This window comes from Selaginella moellendorffii, unplaced genomic scaffold (assembly GCF_000143415.4).
Source record: "Selaginella moellendorffii unplaced genomic scaffold, v1.0 SELMOscaffold_7, whole genome shotgun sequence".
Classification (NCBI taxonomy): domain Eukaryota; kingdom Viridiplantae; phylum Streptophyta; class Lycopodiopsida; order Selaginellales; family Selaginellaceae; genus Selaginella; species Selaginella moellendorffii.
Window position 1 is genome coordinate 1,730,280 of NW_003314268.1, and position 23,832 is coordinate 1,754,111.

Consider the following 23,832-nt stretch of genomic DNA (forward strand, 5'->3'; position numbering starts at 1 on the left):
AAATTTGACGGCTGAGATAGAGTGACACGTGGGGAAGAATATCCCTAGGAAGATTCTATTTTATCTTTAAACTTCGCAGCGCTCTAGAAGGTTTTATGTTTATGGTCAAAGTCCTCCGGTCATTGTCCTACTTTACACGCACTTTGACCGATCCCGTGACACTCAAAGAAACGTAAAATCGAATCGACTTGAGAAGAGGATGATCATCCTGGCACTCGCTGTCGATGCAAACGCTACACAAATCGCTCCTCCACTGAGTGGTTACGATCATGGATTGAACCACCCGCTCCAGAGACACCTTCTCGTAGGTATTGAACGATCCATTCATCCAAGGGAAATTGATACGTGTTCTTGGCAGGATTTGCGTGCTTCCTGGCGGTTTTCACCTTGACAATGATCATCATCTACGCCAGGAAAGAGCTCCACCGGCAGTGTAGCAAAACGCAGCTCGAATTGGGCCAGTCGGCGCGCAAATCCCTCTCCCAAGTCCGCCAATTCTCCTTCCAGGAGATGGAGCTCGCCACGAACGGATTCTCCGAGAATCGCCGGCTGGGCGATGGTGGATTTGGCACAGTCTACGCAGGAACCCTTGGCGGTGGAGGCGACGTCGTCGCGGTGAAGCTCCTCCACCGATCGCCCCAGCAAGCATCGCCCCAGTTCATGGCGGAGATCGACATCCTCTCGCGATTCAAGCACCCAAATCTCGTCCAGCTCCTGGGCTGCTCTACCGACGGCCAATCCCTCCTCCTCGTCTACGAATTCGTGGGCAATGGCACCCTCGCCGATCACCTCCACACCAAGAAATCGCGATTGCCGTGGCTCACACGGCTCGCCATCGCCATCGACATCGCCCAGGTCCTGGCATACCTCCACTCCTACTCGATCCTCCACCGCGACGTCAAATCCACAAACGTCCTCCTGGACGAGGGCTTCCACGCCAAGCTGGGCGACTTCGGGCTCTCCAAAGCGGCCGCCGCCGCCGCCGCGGTTGAAGGCCACGTGTCAATCGGGGCGCAAGGCACGGCGGGATACCTGGACCCCGAGTACCACCAGTGCTACGCGCTCACGGACAAGAGCGACGTCTACAGCTTTGGCGTGCTGCTCATGGAGCTCATCACCGCCAAGCCGGCGGTGGATTTCTCGCGCGAGCGCGTCAATCTCGCGCCCTACGCCGTGGGGATGCTCCAGGCCGGCGCGTTCGAGCAGATTATCGATCCCCACCTGGAGGCCGCCAGGAATTGCATGGTGAGGGCGATGGCGCTGCGCGTTGCCGAGATCGCATTCCAGTGCCTGGCCGCGAATCCCGAGGATCGGCCGCGGATGGGGGAAGTGGCTGCCGCCCTAATCCATGTCGCGGAAGAACCCTAATTTCCGATCCCAAGAATCCTTTTTATTCGTTAAAAATGCGATGTTTGATCGGAGCTGGATAGCTTTCTTTTTGTCCTGTTGCTTATACACGTGTGACCATTTTGCGGCTGGGATTGCGGTTGGAATGTAGCCCTCGGGAGCATATCCGGTAGAATATGCTCGCGAGAGAATGTAGTACATGGCAAGTTTTAGGGCTCTTGGGCCCCCCGGTGAGATGATTGATCTGGGCGGGGAGGAATTTCTCTGGGCTGGTGTGGAGGCCATGTCGCTCCTTAAATGAGAAACCGCCAGTTGTGAGAACGAGTGTGGAATGAGGCGGGGCCCCTACGACTGCGTGAGAGATTTCCATTGTTCCTGTAAGGGGTAGTGAAGATTCCAAAGGTTTTCGATGGAGGAATAAATTTCCTGCCCAAGAATTTTTCTCATCCTCGCGAGCTGGACGAATGCTGCTATACTGCTGCTGCTGCGAAAGTGTGAGATCGAGATGGCGGATCTTTTCCAGTAAATGGGGGGATGAAGCCGTGGCGATTTGGCTGCCTGGATCGAGCTGGCTAGGGTAGAATCGCGGGGATTAATCTCGCGGTGGAGTCCCAAGGATATATAGCCTCGATCGACATCGCAGTAGGCAGTAGAAAGCGCCAATCGATCCTTTCTTCGTCGTCGAAGACTTTCTTCCAGCGCTTCTTTCTCTGCACGAACTCTTTCTTTTCTTTGATCTTTCTACCTCATTCAAATCTTTCCTCTTCGGCCATGAAAAGAACGCATTTTAGCTTCTCGCGTATGGCGAGGTCCTGGAGTTCCAAAGATCTATCACCGAAATCCAAAGCAATGGATCAGCCAGGGGAGAAATTGTCTGCCAAAACAGGGGAATCGCTGGACGCCAAGAAAATCGAGGAGCAGCTAGCGCGGGCAACGGTGCCAATCGAGGCGCGCATTGCCGACGTCGAGAAGATGTGGGATCTGGAATTCTCGTCCATGTCGAGCTACGGGAGCCGCGACCTCGACGTTTGCGCGCTCAAGAGCAGGCTCGAAATCTCGGGATTCGACTGCTGCGACGCTACGACTATAGCACCAAGCGCTGGAATCGAGTCATCTTGCAGCGAAATCGAACAAGGGGATCCAGAAATCGCGCATTGGGATCAAGAATCCGGGCAAGCATGCACAAAGAAAGAAGAAGACCACACCAAAGATGAATATCTTGCCAAGATCACGAGGCAGCGACGAAGAAATCACAGCTTGTCCGCGGCATTGCCTCCAGATCTGCGCGGCCCAGCCAGCAATGCCATCCCTCTAGTGATGGAATCCTGCGACCCCTACAACGATTTTAGGGTTTCCATGGAGCAAATGGTGCGCGAGAATGGAATTTTCGAGTGGCCCGAGCTCCAGGAGCTGCTCTACTGCTACATCGCTCTAAATTCGCCAGACCAGCACGAATCCATCAAGCTCGCATTTGCGGATTTGGTGGCAGAGCTCCATCTCGAGGACGACGATTTCTTCTTCGATTGCTTGTAGAAAGTGTTTGTTCGTTTTGGATTGAAATGGGAAAAATGTCCCAGCCATTTGCGTTGATATTCTTGATACGACCATGGCGGATGCGGATGATATTTTCCTCGATTTGCTGGTTTTTCGCGGCATTTAAAACTTTCCACGGGTGGTGGTGGCTGTTGTAATCTGGGCAGTGAATGAGTGGATCCATGAAAGCATTCATCCATCCATAGAAAAGGACGTACGAAGAGCGTACGACACTCGACATAAAAGAATGGACCATCTTGTAAAGAAAAGCGAAAGGGAAAGGTGGCGCCTTTAAATGGTGGTGCCCTAATTTTTAGGATTTTAGGGGAGGGATTCGAACCGTGGCAGCGGTTTGAAACGGGCGAGTATATTCGCGTCACGGATTCGCTCCATGTGGGCCAGTGGCACAAATCCAAAAGCGGGCGGTACGGCTGGCCACAGTCTAGCTACCGTGGGAAGGGTTGGTAAGCTTGGAGCGGCCAGCAGCGAGCTTTTGTTGACCCCGGTTGCTTCAAAAGCCCCAGGGCGCGCCTACTGCGTCTTCGTGCCGCCCCAATCTCCTCCTCCTCGATCCGCCGCGCAATCCATCGCGCACCACCGGCAGCAGCACAGATCTCGCGGCGGCGCCTCCAGATCTGCTCGCATTCCAATCGAGGTAAGTGAGCCAGGGGTTTTCCCCGCTTGAATCTTCGTGTTCTAGGACTAGGTTTCCCAGATTTATTGCTTCTCTCTTCTCGCCTAGGTTTCCTTCGCATTTTCTCCCTAGATTCTCCCTAGATTGTCGCCGCTCACAGGGTTTTTGGTGGCGCTTCTCACAGTTTGATTCTTTTGTGAACGTACAGATGGATTCCTTCTTGTACACCTCGGAGTCCGTGAATGAGGGTCACCCGGACAAGCTCTGCGACCAGGTCTCGGACGCCATCCTGGATGCGTGCCTGGAACAGGACCCGGACAGCAAGGTGGCCTGCGAGACGTGCACCAAGACCAACATGGTGATGATCTTCGGCGAGATCACGACCAAGGCCAACGTCGACTACGAGAAGATCGTCCGCGACACCTGCCGCGGGATTGGATTCACCTCGGACGACGTCGGCCTGGACGCGGACAAGTGCAAGGTGCTCGTCAACATCGAGCAGCAGAGCCCCGACATCGCGCAGGGCGTCCACGGCCACCTCACCAAGAAGCCCGAGGAGATCGGAGCCGGCGACCAGGGACACATGTTTGGCTACGCCACGGACGAGACCGAGGAGCTCATGCCGCTCAGCCACGTCCTGGCCACCAAGCTCGGCGCCAAGCTCACCGAGGTCCGCAAGAACGGAACTTGCAAGTGGCTCCGCCCGGATGGCAAGACCCAGGTGACCGTCGAGTACCGCAACGAAGGTGGAGCTATGGTTCCAATCCGCGTCCACACCGTCCTCATCTCCACCCAGCACGACGAGACCGTGACCAACGATCAGATCGCCGCGGACCTGCGAGAGTACGTTATCAAGCCGGTGATCCCCGAGCAGTACCTGGATGAGAAGACCATCTTCCATCTCAACCCGTCCGGGAGGTTCGTCATCGGCGGCCCTCACGGCGACGCTGGCCTGACCGGCAGGAAGATCATCATCGACACCTACGGCGGATGGGGAGCTCACGGAGGTGGTGCCTTCTCCGGAAAGGATCCCACCAAGGTGGATCGCAGCGGTGCCTACATTGTGCGGCAGGCGGCCAAGAGCGTGGTGGCGGCGGGGCTGGCTCGCCGCTGCATCGTTCAGGTGTCTTACGCCATTGGAGTTCCGGAGCCGCTGTCGGTGTTCGTCGACTCGTATGGCACTGGCAAGGTTCCAGACGGTGAGATCCTCAAGCTCATCAAGGAGAACTTTGACTTCCGGCCGGGAATGATCGCGATTCATCTGGATTTGAAGCGTGGTGGGAACAAGCGGTACCAGAAGACGGCGGCCTACGGTCACTTTGGTCGGGACGACCCAGACTTCAGCTGGGAGACGACAAAGCCACTCAAGTACGACAAGGCTGATGCTTGAGACCTGGCCAACAAAGAACAAAGTACGTGAGAATGAAGCACAGGAACGACGACGAAAACAAAGGAAAAAAGAACAAAAAAAAAAAAAAAAAACAAACTGGAAAAGATTGGTTTGATCATGCGTATTTTGCTAGTTAGCTCCTAACAAGCATTGATGTACCTCCCAGCCCCTCCGCTGTGTCCCATTTGTTATACTGCTTTTGCTCGATAATAAGAAAAAGACAACTCTTCTTCTATCCTTGTGTTGGAACTCGATAGCTCCGGTCGAACATCTTTAGCACGAACAAGTTTCCCCGATCACCGCGAGAGACGCTGCAACAGCCAGGAGTTGATCAGAGCATGAAACGCAAAAGACGTTCAAGCTCACCGCAAATCTTCGTCCAGGTAAGTTACATCCAGTTCTCCTCGTGCGCGTCCTGGAGCCTTGATTGGAATCTGAATTGCACGTTTTTTTTAGAGTTCCTGTACATACACTAGCAGCGATTGACACTTTACCAAGCCTGCGATTTTGAAGAAATCAAAATTGACCACCACTTTGGAAGAGCTTGCAGGGGTTAGATTTGCGGTCACCTACAACGCAAGTATAAGGAATCGGATATCATGAAATACTGACTGACGTCAACCTGGTTGAAGAAGGGCCAGGTTTCTAAGTTTTGAGCTCTCAAAGTGTCGTTGTTGATCGCCTGGTAGATTGGTCCATTCGGCCGCAGCAGCTTTGGACGCTGCACGTGAGGAACAGTTTACAACGTCAGCCGTAGCAAAGACAGAGTATACGTACGTTCGATTTGAGTATGGATTGTGATGTCGTGTATAAAAGCTCCCACTTTCCGTTGAGTAGAGGCGACTTCAGTGGTGCTTTGGTGGGATTTAAAGCCTCCAACTTCTGAGCAAGCTGTTTCCAAAGATAAATACATTTTTTTGCCAGATATGAAGCTCTTCCATACCTTGTCGATACGCATTCGATCGTCTTCCGTGGCTGCTGCCCCTCTGTCCAGCGGCTCAATCTCTGACAGAAGCTCCTTTTTCACCGCATCTTTATCACCTTGCTTCAGAAATGGCAATACCTCGCTGAGCCTGTTTGTAGCTTGCATTCTACGCGCTACATCCACACGGTAAGAGAGAAATTGACGTTTCCTACCGATCTCAGGCATGATAAACACGCTTGACTTCCCAAGGGCTGGTGACAGTGTCGCTGAAAGTCGCCCATTCCTACTGGAAGCTGTTTGAAAACTCGCCAACGCCATGCCTAGGGCCTATCAGCGAAATGTCTTGATTTCTAAGAGAAAATCTCTGCTTACCTTGAAGAAATCTAAACGTGACGTTAAGTTTTACTGCTCAAGCTCAACTTTTCTTCTGCTTGACCCGCTCCTGGTGAACCAGAGTGAGGTTAAGAATCAGAAATTATGAAACAAAATTTCTACCTTTGCTAGAATTTGTAGACCTCAGCGGTATCGTAAGTCTCGATGATGTAGTTGAGCTCATCCGAGACCTCCTTCATTGTCGGACGCTCGTCTTTGCTCTCCCGAAGACAATTAAGCGCCAACATCACCACACCAACAATGGTTTCTCTAGTCACGACTTCGAAGGCGTTATCACCGTTGTGAAAATCAAGCAGCCTTTTGTCAACCACATCCATGACGTCCCCTCTCTCGGTTCTCGCAATGACATACATTGCCAGGTTGATGTCATCTTGGTCCCTGGAGAAATCGATGGCTTTTTGAGACGTAACCAGCTCCAGTAGAACGACACCAAAACTGTAGACGTCACTCTTGTCTGTCAGCTGATACTTCCTGTAGTACTCCGGGTCTAAATAGCCCAAAGTCCCCTGTGCACAAGTCGAGACGTGACTTAAGTCTGGCTCGGCTAACCTCGACAGCCCAAAGTCGCAAACTCTGGCAACCAAAGAGTTATCGAGTAGTATGTTGCTGGACTTCACGTCTCGGTGGTAAATCGGTGGATACGCTGCTGAGTGGAGATAGGCCAGACCTTCGGCAGTTTGCAAAGCTATTCGAAGCCGAGATCTCCAGTCAAGAAAACCTCTGCCCACATGAAGCCATTCGTAGAGAGTGCCATTGGGAATGTATTCGTAGACGACTAGAGGCTCGCCAGTATCAACGCAGCAACCCCAGATCCGGACCAAGTTCCTGTGATTCACTTGCGAGAGAACGCGCACCTCGTTGATCACCTGGTCCCTGCCTTTGATGTTTCCAAGCTTGGCCAGCTTGATCGCAACGACCACTCCATCATCGAGAGTTCCCTTGTAGACTTCTCCAAATCCACCCGTTCCCAAGAGCCTCTCCTTGGAAAAGTTGTTCGTGGCACGCTTCATCTCTCCCGCGGTAAAGATCCTTGAAGTTTTTCCTCCGCCAGCATTGGACATGATCAGTGCGAGCTCTTGTGCCCTGCTTGCCCGCTTCATCGCCCTCCTAGATCTTCTTTTGTGGACAACGAAGATCGCAGTGGCTAGTATTGCTGCCAAAACCGCGCCTCCCGATGCAAGACCTGGAAGAGCGAGCATTTTATTGTAAGAGAATCGAGCAAGAAATCTGTCCCTACCTGCGATAAGGATCGCGTTGTTGGATCGCGAACAGCCAGCGCCATTGCAAGCTGAGAGACATGAAACGAAGAACCCTAAAACTCCGACGAAACGAAAATAATTCTTGATCACATACCTGTGCTGGAGCAAACCCCTTCGTCGGAATTCCAGACGTAGCCTGGATCACACAAGCACCGGAAGCCCCCGCTCGTAGAATCCATCCTACACGATGAATCCTCGGTGTCGCAATCGTCTCCCTCGCCGCCACACTGGAGCTCCCTGGGCGGCGCCCATCCCAGCTCCACACCATAGCTCCATTGCCTGGGATCTAAGCTCTGATCCATACGCACGACGCTCACGTATGCCGAGCAGCCCAATCCATCGGTTCTCGTTCGGATAGTGTGGGATGTGCTAGATCCCCCAGCCGTGAAGCTACAGCAGAGATTATCGCCCCGGCAGGCGCTGGCGCTGGGCGTGGAATCGATGTAGCGGTGGCAGACGCTACTGGAGGAGCAATTGAGCGGCGATCGCAGCAAGATTGAAGAACAGTTGAGGAAGAGGATCGTGTTGCTGCTCGTGACATTGAATGCCTGGCTTTGATTGAGCACCAGGCCGCCACTGCCGCCGCTGGCCGGCGAGGGATTGATCGCGTCCAGCGTCGTGCAGCTCGCCGGCGCCAGCGGCATGGAGGAGATGACGATATTTCGAGACTCGCGGTCAATGCGCTGGATCGAGTAGCGGCCATTGAGCGCCTGGAGCTCGAGATTTCCCTGGCGGCACAGGATCGCGTAGTCTGGCCTGCCGCAGGATGGATCGGTGCTGAGAGGAAATGGCACCGTCGCGTTGCCGCAGCTAGGGCATTGATAGGGAGAAGCGCCATCGCAGATCTGGGAGAAGTAGAGGAGAAGAAGGGAGAATGCTAGCATCTTGGAGACGATCGCCGCTGGGGCGAGGGTTTGGAGGATTCCAATCCTCCTGCATTGAAATGGGAGCGCCATGGATGAAAATTTCCTGGGAAGACAATCAGGAAGAGAATGCTGCTGGTCTAATGGATCGCGGCGCTGCTTGCCAGCCAAGAAAGCACCGAAATTTCTTCTCGCTTCCACTGCGCCGTTTTCTTGAATTTGTCTTTATATGCGGGTCAAGGCGAGCATACAAACATAGGTAGTATTCTCATCATCATCATCATCGGTTCGCGAATCACAAGCACTGTTTCGCAGAAGTTCCCAGAATCATTTTAAACTTGTAAGAGAATTGATAGCCGTACATTATAATTTACATTTACTGGGAGTACGACATTGCAGTTTAACTTTTACTTCCAGTCGAGGATGTCGAGGAGCAAGAGGACCTCATCGTCGGAGCTAGCCGTGTCAAGGAAATCCAGCTCGATCCCAAACACCTCGGCCATCGTATTTGGCGGCCTCTCCACAAGTAGCAGCGCCACCCAAGCCCTAATCTCCGAGAGGAACGGGTACAGCGGCGAGATGTGGAGGTAGTCGTAGGCGTGCGCGCGCTTCTCCAGGCCGTCCACGTACGTGAACCGCGAGCCGTCGATGATGGTAGCGATCTGATCACTGTCCTTGCGCCTCACGAGCATGGACATGCTACAAACGCCATCGTCGCTGTCGCTGACATCGCTGCTAGGGCTAAACTGGAAATAGGGCAGCACTGGGACGCTCATCTTGTACTCGCTGCTGAGAAGATGCTGTCGCATGCTGTCGCAGATTCCCTCTGGCGGGTCCTTGATCCGCGACTGTACGACCGGCCCAGCCACAATGGCCGAGTATACGGACTTCCGCCCTACCCACACGTCGACGTAGAACTCCAGGTCCCTGAAACACAGCTTGGGCGCCGGGAGTGCCCGGTTCCTCTTGCTCCTCGCGATTGTGGAGAAGAGATTGCGGTAGCCGCGAATTGCCCCAATTGTGGATGATCCGATTGTGGATCGCTGGTGGGAATTGCTGGAATTGAGGCAGATCGATGGCCAGCGGCTAGCGCAGAGGCGTCGCCAGAGGAAATCGTCCCTGCCCACGTCTCGCCACTGCCGGCACACGCAAATGCACGCCGCAAGATCCCTCCCCGTGAGGAGGGGGAAGACTTCCTTGAGCACTTCGCCCATCTGGCCCTCCTCGTCCATGGCGACGACGACCCTGTTTTCTCTCTCTTTTCCTTCCTTGACCTAACCCTAGGGCGGGTTTACATTTTAGGGCTCTTGCGATGGCGATGGCGATGGTCATGCCGGGACCGGCGAGCAGGGAGAATGCGGGGTGTGCAGATTGCAGCGCGCACGGGTTGCTGGCCTATGGAGCCGGTAGCGCGATCGTTCTTGTGGATGTTCGATCCATGCAGCTGCTGCTCGTGCTGCCAATGCCCGCGCCCCGGCCATCGCTCCCGGCGTCCTATGTCTCAGCATTGCAGTGGCTGCCCCAGGGATTGCCCCATTCTGCCATGGAAGATCTCTCGGCCCCACAAAAGCTCCAATTGGCGGCGGGCGATCGGCAGGGGAGGATCGCAATCTGGGATGTGAGCTCGGGTTTGGTCGCGACCTGGCTCGGGGACGACAAGAACACCGGTTCTAGCAGCGGTGGCGTTTATAATCTCTGCTGGATCCATTCGCATCCGTCGTGGTTGCTGGCGGCAATCCATGGCGCGAATTTGCTCGTGATCTGGGATCCTCGCTCGAGATCCGCGATCTGGAGGTATGACGCCGCGGATACTCTCACTTGCCTGCGTTGCGATCCTTTGGATTCTCGCCAGCTCTGTGCTCTGGGAGTCAAAGGTTTACTTCTCTCGATACTGGTTACTGGGACCGAGAACAATAGTGTTTTATCCAAGAGTTATCAGCTGGAAGCTAGAAGCATTGGCGATCATGACGAACGCGACCGATCGTCCAGTAGCGCTAGCAGTGCCAGTGGAACAGGGGGAACTCCGTCTTCGGGTGGTGGAGGAGCTTCCAATTCCACGACTGCGGCTGCATTGCCTTCCATGGTGATGGGAACCTCTGCTCGATGCCACTTCTCCTCGTCGTTTGGAGCCAGCCGGGGCATTCTCTACGTGGTTCTTCCCAGAGAGATTGTGGTCTTCGACTTACACTTGGGGATGACACTCTCGTCCATGCCGCTACCCCGCGGCTGTGCAAAGTTCCTTGACTTGGTGGCGGACGTGGGTGGCGAGCTCTTGTTCTTTGCTCACGTCGACGGCAAGCTCAGCAGCTGGAAGAGAAAAGAGTGAGTATAAAACGTCTTTCTGTGTTTTCTCATACTAATTCTTCTCGCTTGAACGTATGATTGCAGGAACAGCCAGGTTTTTTCGATTGTACAGATTGACAGCCTCATGCCCTCGTTTGGGACCCCGGTTCCTCCGCCTTCCGTGCTTGCCGTCACCTTCTGCCCGATTGGAATGCCCCATGGCGTCGAGCTCGAGCCTCCGAAGCAGCAAGCTCATATAACGTTCGTCTCGGTTTCAGACGATGGGAGACTATGGGAGTGGCGCATGAAGCACGATTCTTTGCATCAGCTAAGCGAAAACTCTAATGTTGAGTTCGCCTTTCAAGTAAGTTTTTCTGTTCCTTGGTTGCATTGGAGTTTAGGTGTTGGTTATGGTTAAGTACGGCATGCATGAACTTAGCAAGCAGCTAGGTGTGACTTTCATGCTCGTTGATTAATCTAGCTACACGGAGTGGTATCCTTGCAGCCGTGACAGTGGGATTTGCTCTTCTTCTTGAGCTGCAGCTAGAATTAACTGGACAACTACATCTCCTGCCATCTTCTGTGATAACTTTAGCGGTCGCCGTGCCTTCCTTGCTAGCAACCATGTCAGGTAAAACTTTTTGTGTCGTAGGCTCTTTAACAAGCGGTTTTCCATTTCGTCAGGTGGTGGAAATGCGGCGGCACCATCTGTCCCACTTGCTGCTTTAGCCACACAGTCGGGAACTTTAGAACTTCATGATCCCTCTGCCCATGCAATCACATCCTCGTTCTCTGTACATAACAACAATGCTGTTCGAGGAATTCGTTGGCTGGGAAATACGCGTCTCGTTTCTTTTTCATATACGGAGGTAAATTTGTCAACCTTTCATCACGATTTTGCTCACTATAGCGCAGGTGAAAGGAAAAGGAGGTGGATTTATTAACAGACTTGTTTTGACTTGTATACGGAGTGGCCAAAGTCGATGCTTTCGCGTTCTTCAAAAGCCTGAGAGAGCGCCAATGCGAGCTCTTCGGACTTCTCCTTCTGGAAGGTAGCCTAGTTTTGCTTGTGTTACTCCTACTTAAAGTGCCTTTTTAATCAGATACATGCTGATTCTGTTCCGGGAGGCTCCAGCAGAAGTATGGGCTATGACGAAAAATCCTCAAATGGTATTTTCCTTCGTTTTCTCATTTGCTTTTTAGTGAAAAATATTTCTGTTCTGATAGCTTCGATCTTTGGCGTTGCCGTTTACTGTGATGGAATGGGCATTGCCACCAGCACCGAAGCCTTCGGACCCGCCGCAATTACCATCGCATCGACCATCTCTTGCATATCGAGAACGCCCGACTATAGCTTCCACTGTTGCTGCAGCTAACGCATCTCCGGCTGGTGATGATCAAGGTCAGGACAATCAAAGCACCTTCATTGTGATCACTTAGTTCGGTTATTTATTTTGCCAGCGGACGCATCGCAACAAGACGAAACAGCCGAAAGTTTTGCATTCGCTTTAGTAAATGGTTCACTAGGAGTGTTTGAGCTTCGGGGCAGAAGAGTTCGCGACTTCAAGTAAGCGTTTCCACTTCTGGTTTCCAATGTAATTGAGTTTTATCTGTCTGGCAGGCCCAAATGGCCTGTGTCATCTTTTGTATTGACGGATGTTCTGGTCACTGCAATGGCATATCGGATGCCCCATGTGGTAAATGTTTTCAATGTCATTGTCGATGCACATTACCATCTTGTGTTTCTTTCACAGGTTATGGGAGATCGTGTTGGAAATCTTCGGTGGTGGGATGTGACATCTGGTTCATCATCTTCGTTCAACACCCACAGGGGAGGTATTCGAAGAATTAAATTCGCCCCAGTGTCCGCAAATGACTCGACTAGAGGACGCGTCGCAGTTTTGTTCAATGACAACACGTTTGCGGTTTATGATCTGGTAAACATACCTTCTGGAAGGTTTTCTTTCCTAACTTGTTAATACAGGATACACAAGACCCTGTGGCCAACTCGCTTGTACAACCTCAGCTGGCTGGAATGCTTGTGCTAGAGCTTGACTGGTACCCTTTGCGCATAGAGAAACAGGATCCGCTACAATTATGCCTAGTTGGTGCTGACGGGAGCTTTAGGATGCTTGAGATTCAAACCACGAAGTGAGTTTTTCGTGTTTGCATATCGAATTAAACTTTGTTATGATCTCTACAGAGGCCGTGGATCAAGGTCGATGGTGGCATCTTGGGAGAAATCAAGACCAATGCCAGTTTATTCGCCCGCGCTACTTCCTTATCCACAAGCTTCGGTAATACTGTTTCCAACCTAGAGTTTGTAACTTCAATTCACGAATTGCAGGCTCTTCGTATACTTCTACAAACCGGAGTTTCTGCTTCGTGGTTTGGTACATCACCTGTGGACAGATCCAAAAGTTTGGTTGAATTTTCTGGAGATTTACGCCAGTTTCTCCTGGAGACCAATCTTCCCGCTATGGGAGACTCTGTGGTTTTGGAAATATTGTTGAAGGCACTAGAACCATTTCGTAGGACAGGCAAGCTCTCGTGTTTTTGTTCATTTTCTACATGCTAAAATGGTGTATGCAATCAGGACGGTTGCTGGATGCTCAAAGTATACGTAATTACACAGCTTTAAGCAAACAAGGATGTGCTTCCCGGTTGGCATTTGCGGCTGCACATTTTGGAAATTACTTAGAGGCGTTATTCTGGCTACAGCTTCCGAGAGCGCTTGCACTCTTGGTTGATGGACCCACTGAGCCTGCTCCAACTTTGAAAGAAAGTTTAAGTTCTTTCAGGGAGCAGGGGTCTGCCAAGCTATCAAACGATAACGAGAATTCGCGTAAAGAACAAACTTGGTCGACGAAGAAGATGGTCTGCCTTACGTTCATACTGTAGACATTATGATGCCTAAATTTGTTATGCAGGCAGCTTTTGCCTGCGATCGAGCTACTGTCCGTGCGGTATCCGAAGAACGAATATCATGGCACAAAACGCTTGGGGGAGATGAGGCAGCACAAAAGCTAGTACATGAGTAAGTCTTTTCGTGACTTGTGCTTCGGTTTTCACACGTTTGATAGATATGTATCTGCTGGAGATTTCGAAGCTGCTGTTACACTGCTCCTGGCTACACCTCCAGAGAATCCTCACTTTTATGTTGACGCTCTTCGGGCTGTAACTCTCGCGGCAGCTGTCTCTCCGGGACTACATGAGCTAGCAATCAAAGTAAGAACTAGATGGTCGTAAACATCTATGTATAATTCTACTTGAACGCAGGTTGTTGCCGCGAATATGGTGGCCACGGACGATTCACTTGGTGGCACACATTTGCTTTGCGCTGTTGGGCGTTATCAAGAAGCATGCTCACAGGTAATCCCCTGGCACTTCCATTTCTGTAATTTACCTTTTTTTCTCCAGCTCCAAGATGCTGGTCGTTGGGAGGATGCCTGCACTCTTGCTGCATCGAAACTAAGCGGGCCAGAGCTCTCGAGGTAGCCTGGCGCTTTGGATTTTGTTCTTGTTTAACTCAAATCATTTTGCAGAGTTTTGGAGCGTTGGGCGGAGCATGTTCTACAAACAGAGCATAACATCTGGAAGTGAGTTATCTCCAAGTCCCTCATTTTTTCTCATGCAACTTCCATTCGCAATGCAGGGCTTCGACACTATTCGTGGCGGCAGGGGCATTGTCCGAGGCGCTTCGAGCTCTGAATGCTCAATGCCCGGACGTTGCAGCTCTTTTCCTCCTTGCTTGTCACGAAGCAAAAGCCGGGGTCGGGTCGAAGTTGGATAGTCTAGATTTGCCTGGTGACTTAGCCCAACACATGGAAGATGTCAACGCAGTCTGCGAGTTCTACGCGCATCACCAACGCCGCTTGTCTCAGCAGTGCAGTGGTCTCAACTTCTACTGACAAGATCGAAAAAGATTTCCGAGCAGCACAAATGCGAGGTACAGATTCGTTTCTCGACAATAAGATTTTTTGGCGCTGATCTTGACGGTGGTTTTCAAGTTTATCAGTGCATTTGAAGCACATTTGCTTCATCGAATTCAAGCTCTTCATCTCTGTTATTCGAGACGGATTTTCCAGTGTCAGTATACGTGTTCGCCAGCAACACGAAAGCCGCAGCGTCCTCCTCGTGTGCTAGAGCGGATTTGGCCGCCATAGCCCCTCGAGCAGTGTCATTGAAACTTCGACACGCACCGAGAAAGCATCGCCACTCGAGGCCGTCGGGCAGGAAGGGCATGTTGGCGATGAGATCTTTGGCATGCCGCAGATGCCCAGCTCGTCCCAGCAGATCCACCATGCACCCAAAGTGCTGCTTCGTCAACTCGACGTGGTAGTCCATGCTAATCGACTGGAACACAAACTTGCTCGTTTTCACGTTTCCTGCTCGACTGCAAACCAAGAGAACAAGCACCAGGCTCGTGTCGTCGCACACCTCCGTCATTTGCATCGTGTGAAACGTCTCCAAAGCCTCGGAGTGATGGCCGGTTTGGGTATTTGCTGCAATCAGTGCGTTCCATGTAGCGGTGTTTCGCTCGGGAAGTCTGGCAAACATATCCCTTGCAAAGTTTAGATGACCCTTTTGGGCATAAGCAGAAAACATAGCGTTCCACGACACTATGTTCTTCTCAGGCATTTGATCGAATAGCTGCTTGGCTTCTTCTAAACAACTACATTGCGCATAAGCCGCCACCATTCCAGTCCATAGTATGATCGTGTGCTCTTTCAGGCTTTGGAACAAAATTTTGGCTTCGTCCATATACCCGTTTTGGGCATAAGCAAATAATAAGGCACAGGCAGAGATGAGATCCTTCTCAGGCATGCTTTCAAACAAGCACCTAGCCTCCTCGACTTTCCCGCTTTCGGCGTAGGCGGCAATCACTGCCGTCGATGACACTACGTTGTGCTCCGGCATCATTTCGTAAGTTGAGATGGACTCGCGCAGAAATCCGCTTTGCGAATATCCCGCCACCATGGCATTCCACGTTACCAGATTCTTCTCCGGCATTTTGCTAAGAATCTCCTCTGCCTTTTTAAGATTCCCTGCCTGGGCATATGCCGAGAGCAGAGCATTCCAAGATATCACTTCCCACTCGGGCATCTCGTCGAATACTTCCTGGGCTTGCTCTAGATACCCATCACCGGCATATGCTCCAATCATAGACGTCCAGGCAACGAGATTCCTTTGCGGCATCTCTCTAAACATTCTCTTAGCATGGTCCAGATGCTCGTTCTTAGCATATGCCACCAGCATTGACGTCCACGACACCATGCTCCTCTGCGGCATTTTATCAAACAAGGCCTTAACTTCTTGAAGATTCCCATCCTGAGCATATGCAGAAATAAGCGCGTTCCAGGAAACAGGATCTCTCTCAGGCATCTTGTTAAACAGACGTAAGGCATCTTCCAGATGCCCGTTCAAAGCATATGCCGCAACCATACCAGTCCAAGACACAAGATTCCGAAGTGGCATGGCTTCAAAGATGCGTTTGGCCTCTTCCACTTGCCCACTTTGGGCATATCCAGTCAGCATTGCGGTCCAGGAAATAAGATTCCTCTCTGGCATGCGATCAAAGAACTGCTTTGCCAGAGCAAGATTCCCGTTCTGGGCATATGCTGCCATCGTGGCAGTCCACGACACCAGTGTCCGATTTGGCATTGTGTCAAACAGCAGCTTGGCTTCGTCTAGCTGACTGTTTCGTATGTATACGGATATCATAAGATTCCAGGAATAACAGTCTTTCTTGCCGAGAGCATCGAAGATCGCTTTGGCTTGCTTTAAACCCCGGCATTTCCCATAGGCTTCGATGAGCTTGTTTGTGAGGAACAAATCGTGAGATCCAACTCGGTTTTCTATCTTCGCGTGGAAGCTCTCCAGAAAAGGAAGAGTTTTGCAAGATTGAATCACCGCAAGGCAGTCGCGACGATCCATCGTAGAAGCCCATCATGTAATCGACCAGCAAATGCCCAAGAACATCTCCCCGCCCAGACTCTTCGATTTGAATTTGAATTTGAAATGGATGCGCAGGGATATGCCTCCCTGGTCAGTGCGTGCGGTAGGGCGCGCGACCTCGACACGGGAAGGCTAATCCATGCCGATCTCCTGGCGAGCCCACACTCGAGGAATCGTTTCCTCTGCAATCGCTTGATCGAGATGTATGGGAAATGCGGCAGCGTGAAAGATGCGAAGCTCGTCTTTGATGGGATCGCCAATCCAAACATCTTCTCGTGGAATTTGCTGCTGGGAGCCTACGCCCAAAACGGGCATGTCGATGAGGCAAAGCTGGTGTTTGACAGGATTTCTCGGCCAGATCTCGTGTCCTGGAACTCCATGCTCACTGCTTACGCACAGTCCGGGAGAATTCAAGAGGCAAAGTGCCTGTTTGATCGAATGCCTCACAAAGATTCCATCTCCTGGAACGCCATGGCCACGGCATATACCCAGAATGGGAATCTACAAGAGGGGAAGAGAGTCTTTGACAGCTCTCCAAATCAAACCGTTGTTTCGTGGACGGTTATGATCACAGCGTATGCGCACAATGGGCAAATCGAAGAGGCCAGGAAATTATTCGATAAGATGCCACAAAAGAATGTGGTGACGTGGAATGTTATGCTTTCGGCATATGCCCAAAACACGGATTTTGCGGAGGCAAAGAATATCTTTGACAAGATGCCCAAGCGTGACGTAGTGTCCTGGAACGCAATGTTATCGGCATATTCGCAAAACGGGCTTTTGTCACAGGCAAGGAGCCTTTTTGATGCCATGACTATTAAAGATCCGGTTTCATGGAACATTCTTCTCACGGCATATGCCCAGAACGGGCAAATGGACGAAGCGGAGGAATTGTTTAATCGGATGCCTGAGAAGGACGCTGCCACGTGGAATGCCATGATTGGAGCTTACGCAGCGAACGGTCAGCTTCACGAGGCGAGAGAATTGTTTGATCGGATGACGCAGAGGAATGTGGTCTCGTGGACGGCTATGATGACGGCGTATGCCGAGAAGGGGGACTTTAAAGAAGCGATGAGCATATTCATGGAGATGCCACAGAGAAACGTGGTATCTTGGAATGCCTTGGTTTCGGCATATGCCCAGAAAGGATTCCCGGAAGAAGCAAAGAAGCTCTTTGATTTGATGCCTCACCACGATGTCTCGTCCTGGACTTCCATGGTTGCGGCCTATGCCCAAAATGGACATATCGACCAAGCGAGAGCTCTGTTTGACAAGATGCCAAATCGCAATGCCGTGTCTTGGAATACTATGATCGTCGCTTACGCAGAGGATGGCAATCTGGAAGAGGCGAAGAGATTGTTTGAGAAATCTCCCAATCGTGATATTGTTTCTTGGAACTCTATGATCACAGCTTACGCATCAAATGGTCGCCTCGAGGAGGCCAAGGCATTGTTTGACGAGATGGAAAGAAGAAACACTGTGTCCTGGAATGCGATGATCGCGGGATACTCCCAGAACCATCGCTGCAAGGATGCTATTCTCTCGTTTCGAACGATGGACATTCAAGGCGTTCAGGTGGACGAAGTTACGTTTGCGGTGGTTCTGGAGGCTTGTGCAAATCTACACTTGCTCAAGTTTGGAAAGATCGTTCACTCGGAGATCCAGGGCCGGCGATTCAGGCTAGACAAGTCACTGCTCGGGAGTGCTCTGATCAATCTCTATGGAAAATGCGGGAGCCTGGACAACGCGAGGAAAGTTTACGATGATCTCGGGAGGAAAGACGTGGTGGCCTTGAACTCCATGATCGCAGCCTATGGACAGAACGGGCATGTCGACGAGGCTCTCGAAATCTTCGATTCCAAGGACTTGGAAGGCATTCGACCCAACGACGTGACGTTCATAGTTGTCTTGTTCGTGTGTAGCCATGCAGGGCTCTTGAAAGATGGCCAGGAATACTTCTCCTCAATGGTGAATGACTATGGCATCCAACCTTGCCAAGAACACTATGGCTGCATGGTTGATCTCCTGGGACGAACGGGAAGGCTGGAAGGAGCCGAAAATCTCATCAAAGAAATGCCGTTTGAAGCCGACGCTGTTACGTGGATGACACTGCTGGGCGCCTGTAGAGTTCATGGGGATGTTAAGAGAGCGAAGCGAGCGAGCAAGAAGCTCGATCGCTCGAGAAATTCATCACGGTATTTGCTCTTGTCTAACACAGTCGCTTCATAGCTTTGCAAGGTTTTAGATCTTTTTCCCAATTGCCAGTATCCGAAAGAAAGCAACTCTATGCTGTTAAGCATCACCAACAAAAGCAAATGACGAGCATCACTAGAAATCACTAACACAGCTTTGCCACCAACAGTGTAAAAACCACACGTTGCAGAGGATGATTACCATGAGATGATGCGATTTGGCACTCATTCGCTATTACCCATGATATAGTTGTGTGTGATCACTACACAATCAGAGAAAAAAAAAATTTCACCACCATTGATGAGCAAGGACCCCAGAGGCCCTGAGAGACTGGAACAAAGCCAGGCATTGAGTGTAAGTGCGATTGTACTTTGCGCTCCGCTCGCCCGGGCAACACTTTTGCCAGCGGTTATAATGGCACTCGAGGAAGAGCTCGTCCACCAGGCAAATCGCGCCACTCTCGATAAGCCTGGGCAGCAGCTCAAACTCCGTGCCCTCCACGTCCATCTTCATCACCACGTAGTCGCTGGGCGCCACCGTGTCCGCCAGCCAGGCAGCAAAGTCGAAGCCCTGCACCGACGTGGACGTCCGACGCGGCGCCGACGAGGACGCCGACTGTATCCTCCCCATGCTGTCGTCGCCCGCCGTACCGAACATCAGCGTCTCGTTCCTCGTCCACGCGGCGTACGGCAGCAGCGTCACGTCCCGGCGCTTGGCGTAGCCAGCGTGGAATGCCGCGTCAGCCTCGATGGCGTACACCGCGAAGTTCCTGCCGTACGTCGGGTACGCCTTCTTGAACCAGCCGCCAATGCTGGAGCCGTACGTGCGCGCGCCAACGTCCACGTACACGTGGCGGCTCCGGGCGTGGAAGTCCGACGTGTCGAGCAGGCGTGGCAGGTACTGGATCTTGGCCACGTTGCGCTTGAGCACTATCCACGGCTTGGCCGGCTCCTGGACGATCAACGGCTCCGCGAGGCGCATCGTGTGACGCGAGATCTTGGGCGTACAGCTGGACGGCTGGATCGGCCTCTTCCTCATCACTAGCTCCGTGTCTAGCCCAAACGCGTCCACCGCCCGGACTTCCACGACCTCGGATCTCTCGAAGAGCGCCACCAGCGGATCCAGGCTGCGCAGCTGGTTGGCGGAGAAATTGTCGCCGCGGGCGTGGACGATGGCGTGGATCACCGCAATTCCCCCTGGCTTGAGCGTGCGCTCGATCTCCGACACGAATCGCGATGGCAAGAGAGCGTGATCGAAGACGTTGGAGAATTCGAAGTCGAAAGTGTCGCTGGGGAAGGGATGGCTGTGGATGTCGCCACGGATCACCAGCGGCGGCGCCGGCACGAGATCGATGCCGGTGGAATCCACCACGCCATTCTCCCTGAGAGCGAGGACCTCCTGCCCTACCCTGGCGCCGATGCACAGCGCCTTGGATTCCCGGCGGAGGAGATCGCGCTGGATGAGCCGCCGGAAGATTGCCCCAAACGCATCCACCTTGCGCCGCCAGTCCCTGCTCGTCCAGATCTTGCGCAGCTTGGCGTCGCTCGTCTTGCGCAGCTGGAGCTGGAGGTACTCGTCGTAGGAGGAGAAGCGGTGGCGCAGCGTGAGATCCTCGCCCGTTGCCGCGAATTCCTCCGCGATCATGAGCTGCTGCCGCGGCTGCCACTTGATCTTGGCCGCCGCCGCCGGCCGCGCCCCCGGATCATAGACGAGCTTGATGGAGAGGAAGGAGACTAGGGTAAGAATCAAGGCGAGGAAGAGGGGGCGGAGGAGAGAGCCGTGCCTGATCCACCCCATGGATCGATCGATGGGGGGAAAAAAATCTTGGAATTGCTGTACAAACCCAGGGGGACGATTTGGAGTGGCCTAGCGAGCACAGAAGCGGGCGGCGGTGTGATTCCCACCCACGAGGATCAAACAGCGAGGATGAATCAACTGTAGCGGCATGATTGCTGTTCGCCTCTCAACCTCATCCCATTCACGACGACGCCGATTCCGCCACCGCCGCGCCACTCCTATCATCGCACCAACCGCCCACAAAAAGATAAAAGACCTTTCCCCCCTGCGCTACTGCAAACCCTAGAAAAACAGGAAGCCGCGTTGCCTCCTCTTTCCCCTGCCATTTAGTTTCCGTTGACTATAACGAGAAGATTAAACACCGAAAATTCCACGGTAAGGAGTAAAAGTGAAAGGTAAAAGCAAAGTTGGTAGAGTAAAAAAGCACTCCAGATAAAGAATCAACTTTCTCATCAAATACAAAGCGTCATCTGAATGCAGATGGTAGTGTCTACTACAAAGTGAAAAAAAGAGGAACACAAATGGATGATCAGAAGCATAATGCTACCGGAAGAATAATGCGAAGAGAATGGGCCACAAAAAAAAAAATATTTGAAAACTCACAAGCATCGCTCGCGCAGTGTATCATATTAGGCCCGGATTCCCGAAAGGATTGTTTTGGAACTGTGGATTTGCATTTGGCGGCGCGGGAACACCGAAAGGATTGTGAGGATTGCGACTCATCATCTGTTGCTGCTGCTGCTGTTGCTGCTGCAAGAAGAGTGCCTGCTGATGTTGAGCCATGGCTGCCATTTGTACATTCGGCGGAGGGGCAAACTTGCCAGAAGCCATGAACGGGTCGTGGTTCATTGTGTCGAATGGATTCATCATCTGCGGTGGTCCGCCGTAGCTCGTCCCCGCCCCTCCTGCGTACTGTTGCTGCGGTCGTCTGGATAGCGCGTCGTCGTACAGGCTATCAAGCGTCAGCTTGTCAAAACCACCGGCCTGTGAAACGAAGAAGCAAAAGTGTGTGTTAAGGGATGCACAGAAAAGTTGCAAACAAGGTTACCATACCAGTCTGCTCGAGCTGACAGCATTCTCGTTGCTGCTGGGATTGGTCACTAGAGCCAGCTCCCAACCGGTCGTGCCACTCTCTGGTGCCCAGGCTCCATTTGACTCCGAAGTGCCATTTGCCGTTGGACCTGGCCGTATATATTTCGTTCGTTCGTTACGATGAACTGAATGCTAATCGCTTACCGGAAGGAACAATGGCTAGTGCCAGCGCATTGCTTTCGTCCAATGCTGAAGGGCTTGGAGCCATCTCTCCCAGGCCCTGTGACCATGTCAATAATGAACGAGAGACAAGCCATTAAAGTACAGCTTACCAGAAGATCATTGCTCTCGAACGCGGAGCTTTGAATTGGTTTTGATGGTGGTGGTGGTGGTGGTGGTGGAGCTTCTGGTGCGGGTTCTTCAACAGGCTCTGGTTCTGTTGGAGCCGCAGCGATCCGATTAGATATGAGACGTTCTCCATTATACTCGAGCTTTCAAACCAAAGTAGACTCATCAGCAATGGAAACGCTGCTATTTCAGTTAGCTTACCGCAAGGTCCTTTGGTACTATAGCGAGGCGAGGTGCATCTTTAACATACTCTTCCATCGTGGTCAGAAATGATTGAGGAGGCTAGAAACCAAAAAAGAAGATGTATAGTCAACGAAGAGCTCATTGTTGGATACCTGTTCAAGAGTAGGAAACTGGAAGCTCCTAGCGAGATCCAACCCTTTGCAGATTTCGTAAAATTCTGATAGCCTTTCTGCCTGTAATCACTGTGTAGATGATACTTTGACGACAACAATAAACTTGAATTTACCTGCTGCCCTGCTCTTTTGTAGACTTCCAAAGCCTTTATAGCGTCATGCCGTTGCATCTCAAAGAACTAGAGCAGAGAGAAAAACAATTACGAACTAGAATACTACAAAGCAGATTATTACCAACCTTGTCTACAAGATTAATAATCCCGTCATTTATTGCTCTGTAAAGCTTGAAGCTCTCTTTGAAAACCTGCGATGATTTAAAGTCATGATCAACAACTACAAATGTTTCAGACTGAATCAAGCATACCAGACCCAAAGCGTACTGGATCACGTGGTTGCTCGTGGCAGCTCCTTCGGGCTGAATTTTTTTCAAGAATTACGGACTCGTATTTTGTAAGCACGAATGAAAGTAAACCTGGCATCCCATAAGGCGATGCAGAAGCTGTTGTAGAGAAGGTAACTGTTCTAGTAAGTCGATTGTGTCGAGCTCCCTGGTTCTGCTGTGACCCTGTTCCATCAAAGCTCACTCATTGTACCGGGGAAAACGAGTGCGAGGACTAACCGATGAGCGCTCTGACTCGACATCGTATTTCAAAATCCGAAAGCACTCGAGCCGCTCCTCGAGAAATAATGCGTAAGTTCGGACCCAAGCCGAGTAGTCCCATGCTGGTAAGTTCAAAGTATAGTCAGCATCTACAAAGAAGATGAACAGATTGCCTTGCGTACCGTTGGGACTAGAATCGTCCTTGAAATTGGACAGGTTGAGGATATGCGCTCGGTTCCGTGAATAATTAATGAGCTCCTCGCGAAACGTTGGATCCCCCTCTCTGAGTGTCCGGTGGATCACCATGAGCGCCTTGAGGGCCACCTGTGAGCAAAGAGCAACACAAACATAAGTCCCGGATTCGTGTGTTTCTCAACTACGAGCTTACTTACGGTCCAAGTGTGCGTCTTGGAGATGCGCCTGGCAAGAGCGTGAATGCAGTAGGCAACGTCTGCCCTGGGCCTGGCGGCCGAGGTGGCAAGGAAGATCGCTGCGGCGAGTAAGAAAAAAGAAATCGATTGAGATGATCCAATCCAATTCATGCTAAGAAACTAGATGGCTAAATCTCACTTACTTCTGACATGCTTCTCTTTGGGAGGGCACTCGACATGATTCGTCGCCTTGACCACTGCAATGTCCAAGTCCTGGGAGGAGAGAAATCGGCATCGATCGATCGGAGAGACCGCAATAAGAGTACCTTGAATTCGCTGTTAACCTTGGCGAGGCCGACTTTGGTGGAATCCTTGAGCGCGCCGAGAGCTTTGCGAATCGTCTTAGATCCACCGGCCATAGCTCTGAGCTTACCCTAGCGACGCGATCTAGTGACCTAGGAGCTGCGCAAATCCAATTGCGCGCTCATCCTCCCCCGCCATGCTCCTCCATGGATCTGAGACCTAAATAAAAACAAACACTCTCCATTT

At 51.8% G+C, this 23,832-nt stretch overlaps 11 protein-coding genes across 14 annotated transcripts; 5 read left to right on the forward strand and 6 right to left on the reverse strand.

Moving 5' to 3' along the window:
- Nucleotides 1–50: 50 nt before the first annotated feature.
- Nucleotides 51–1,476, forward strand: LOC9652819 (LEAF RUST 10 DISEASE-RESISTANCE LOCUS RECEPTOR-LIKE PROTEIN KINASE-like 1.1). Its single transcript, XM_002966191.2, has 2 exons — nucleotides 51–308; nucleotides 359–1,476. Exons 1-2 carry the CDS (start codon nucleotides 200–202, stop codon nucleotides 1,366–1,368), a joined length of 1,119 nt encoding a protein of 372 aa, XP_002966237.2. The 5' UTR covers nucleotides 51–199; the 3' UTR covers nucleotides 1,369–1,476.
- A 74-nt stretch (nucleotides 1,477–1,550) lies between these two features.
- LOC9652360 lies at nucleotides 1,551–3,079 on the forward strand. The gene has a single exon (XM_002966192.2). It carries the CDS (start codon nucleotides 2,119–2,121, stop codon nucleotides 2,878–2,880), a length of 762 nt encoding a protein of 253 aa, XP_002966238.2. The 5' UTR covers nucleotides 1,551–2,118; the 3' UTR covers nucleotides 2,881–3,079.
- A 236-nt stretch (nucleotides 3,080–3,315) lies between these two features.
- Nucleotides 3,316–5,139, forward strand: LOC9652361 (S-adenosylmethionine synthase 5). The gene is made up of 2 exons (XM_002966193.2): nucleotides 3,316–3,535; nucleotides 3,723–5,139. The coding sequence occupies exon 2, from the start codon at nucleotides 3,723–3,725 to the stop codon at nucleotides 4,902–4,904; it is 1,182 nt and encodes a 393-aa protein (XP_002966239.1). The 5' UTR covers nucleotides 3,316–3,535; the 3' UTR covers nucleotides 4,905–5,139.
- LOC9652362 (probable plastid-lipid-associated protein 4, chloroplastic) lies at nucleotides 4,992–6,272 on the reverse strand. Of its 3 annotated transcripts, none has more exons than XM_024671021.1 (7): nucleotides 6,202–6,272; nucleotides 5,848–6,149; nucleotides 5,682–5,795; nucleotides 5,527–5,625; nucleotides 5,399–5,473; nucleotides 5,271–5,338; nucleotides 4,992–5,224 (listed from the first exon to the last, which is right to left on the reverse strand). In XM_024671021.1, exons 2-7 carry the CDS (start codon nucleotides 6,145–6,147, stop codon nucleotides 5,137–5,139), a joined length of 744 nt encoding a protein of 247 aa, XP_024526789.1. In that variant the 5' UTR covers nucleotides 6,148–6,149; nucleotides 6,202–6,272; the 3' UTR covers nucleotides 4,992–5,136. The 3 variants fall into 3 exon arrangements, with proteins under 3 accessions (XP_024526789.1, XP_002966585.2, XP_024526788.1); XM_002966539.2 differs by having other exon boundaries at nucleotides 4,992–5,215; nucleotides 5,848–6,156; nucleotides 6,202–6,266; XM_024671020.1 differs by having other exon boundaries at nucleotides 5,848–6,156; nucleotides 6,202–6,266.
- LOC9652820 (wall-associated receptor kinase-like 20) lies at nucleotides 6,208–8,586 on the reverse strand. Its single transcript, XM_024671014.1, has 4 exons — nucleotides 7,576–8,586; nucleotides 7,460–7,510; nucleotides 6,325–7,405; nucleotides 6,208–6,271 (listed from the first exon to the last, which is right to left on the reverse strand). Exons 1-3 carry the CDS (start codon nucleotides 8,435–8,437, stop codon nucleotides 6,330–6,332), a joined length of 1,989 nt encoding a protein of 662 aa, XP_024526782.1. The 5' UTR covers nucleotides 8,438–8,586; the 3' UTR covers nucleotides 6,208–6,271; nucleotides 6,325–6,329.
- An 85-nt stretch (nucleotides 8,587–8,671) lies between these two features.
- On the reverse strand, nucleotides 8,672–9,603 carry LOC9652821 (F-box protein At5g39250). The gene has a single exon (XM_002966541.2). The coding sequence runs from the start codon at nucleotides 9,574–9,576 to the stop codon at nucleotides 8,752–8,754; it is 825 nt and encodes a 274-aa protein (XP_002966587.2). The 5' UTR covers nucleotides 9,577–9,603; the 3' UTR covers nucleotides 8,672–8,751.
- Nucleotides 9,604–9,641: 38 nt separating this feature from the next.
- Nucleotides 9,642–14,703, forward strand: LOC9652822 (WD repeat-containing protein 11). Of its 2 annotated transcripts, XM_024671013.1 has the most exons (21): nucleotides 9,642–10,666; nucleotides 10,733–10,991; nucleotides 11,171–11,258; nucleotides 11,312–11,496; nucleotides 11,543–11,679; nucleotides 11,731–11,797; nucleotides 11,855–12,029; nucleotides 12,089–12,194; nucleotides 12,249–12,324; nucleotides 12,382–12,564; nucleotides 12,612–12,778; nucleotides 12,831–12,924; nucleotides 12,975–13,167; nucleotides 13,224–13,504; nucleotides 13,558–13,664; nucleotides 13,711–13,855; nucleotides 13,907–13,999; nucleotides 14,048–14,121; nucleotides 14,173–14,226; nucleotides 14,283–14,576; nucleotides 14,638–14,703. In XM_024671013.1, the coding sequence occupies exons 1-20, from the start codon at nucleotides 9,657–9,659 to the stop codon at nucleotides 14,536–14,538; spliced, it is 3,750 nt and encodes a 1,249-aa protein (XP_024526781.1). In that variant the 5' UTR covers nucleotides 9,642–9,656; the 3' UTR covers nucleotides 14,539–14,576; nucleotides 14,638–14,703. The 2 variants fall into 2 exon arrangements, with proteins under 2 accessions (XP_024526781.1, XP_024526780.1); XM_024671012.1 differs by having other exon boundaries at nucleotides 14,283–14,699.
- LOC112345200 (pentatricopeptide repeat-containing protein At4g02750-like) lies at nucleotides 14,642–16,564 on the reverse strand. Its single transcript, XM_024671515.1, has one exon. It carries the CDS (start codon nucleotides 16,562–16,564, stop codon nucleotides 14,642–14,644), a length of 1,923 nt encoding a protein of 640 aa, XP_024527283.1.
- Nucleotides 16,565–16,648: 84 nt separating this feature from the next.
- Nucleotides 16,649–19,075, forward strand: LOC112345075 (pentatricopeptide repeat-containing protein At4g02750-like). Its single transcript, XM_024671015.1, has one exon. It carries the CDS (start codon nucleotides 16,649–16,651, stop codon nucleotides 18,812–18,814), a length of 2,166 nt encoding a protein of 721 aa, XP_024526783.1. The 3' UTR covers nucleotides 18,815–19,075.
- LOC9652363 lies at nucleotides 18,963–20,907 on the reverse strand. The gene has a single exon (XM_024671017.1). The coding sequence runs from the start codon at nucleotides 20,573–20,575 to the stop codon at nucleotides 19,067–19,069; it is 1,509 nt and encodes a 502-aa protein (XP_024526785.1). The 5' UTR covers nucleotides 20,576–20,907; the 3' UTR covers nucleotides 18,963–19,066.
- Nucleotides 20,908–20,986: 79 nt separating this feature from the next.
- Nucleotides 20,987–23,732, reverse strand: LOC9652823 (putative clathrin assembly protein At2g01600). The gene is made up of 15 exons (XM_024671016.1): nucleotides 23,610–23,732; nucleotides 23,487–23,556; nucleotides 23,305–23,402; nucleotides 23,095–23,236; nucleotides 22,931–23,034; nucleotides 22,784–22,876; nucleotides 22,676–22,726; nucleotides 22,550–22,615; nucleotides 22,425–22,490; nucleotides 22,291–22,371; nucleotides 22,157–22,237; nucleotides 21,940–22,098; nucleotides 21,812–21,887; nucleotides 21,629–21,756; nucleotides 20,987–21,559 (listed from the first exon to the last, which is right to left on the reverse strand). The coding sequence occupies exons 1-15, from the start codon at nucleotides 23,700–23,702 to the stop codon at nucleotides 21,200–21,202; spliced, it is 1,668 nt and encodes a 555-aa protein (XP_024526784.1). The 5' UTR covers nucleotides 23,703–23,732; the 3' UTR covers nucleotides 20,987–21,199.
- Nucleotides 23,733–23,832: the final 100 nt, after the last annotated feature.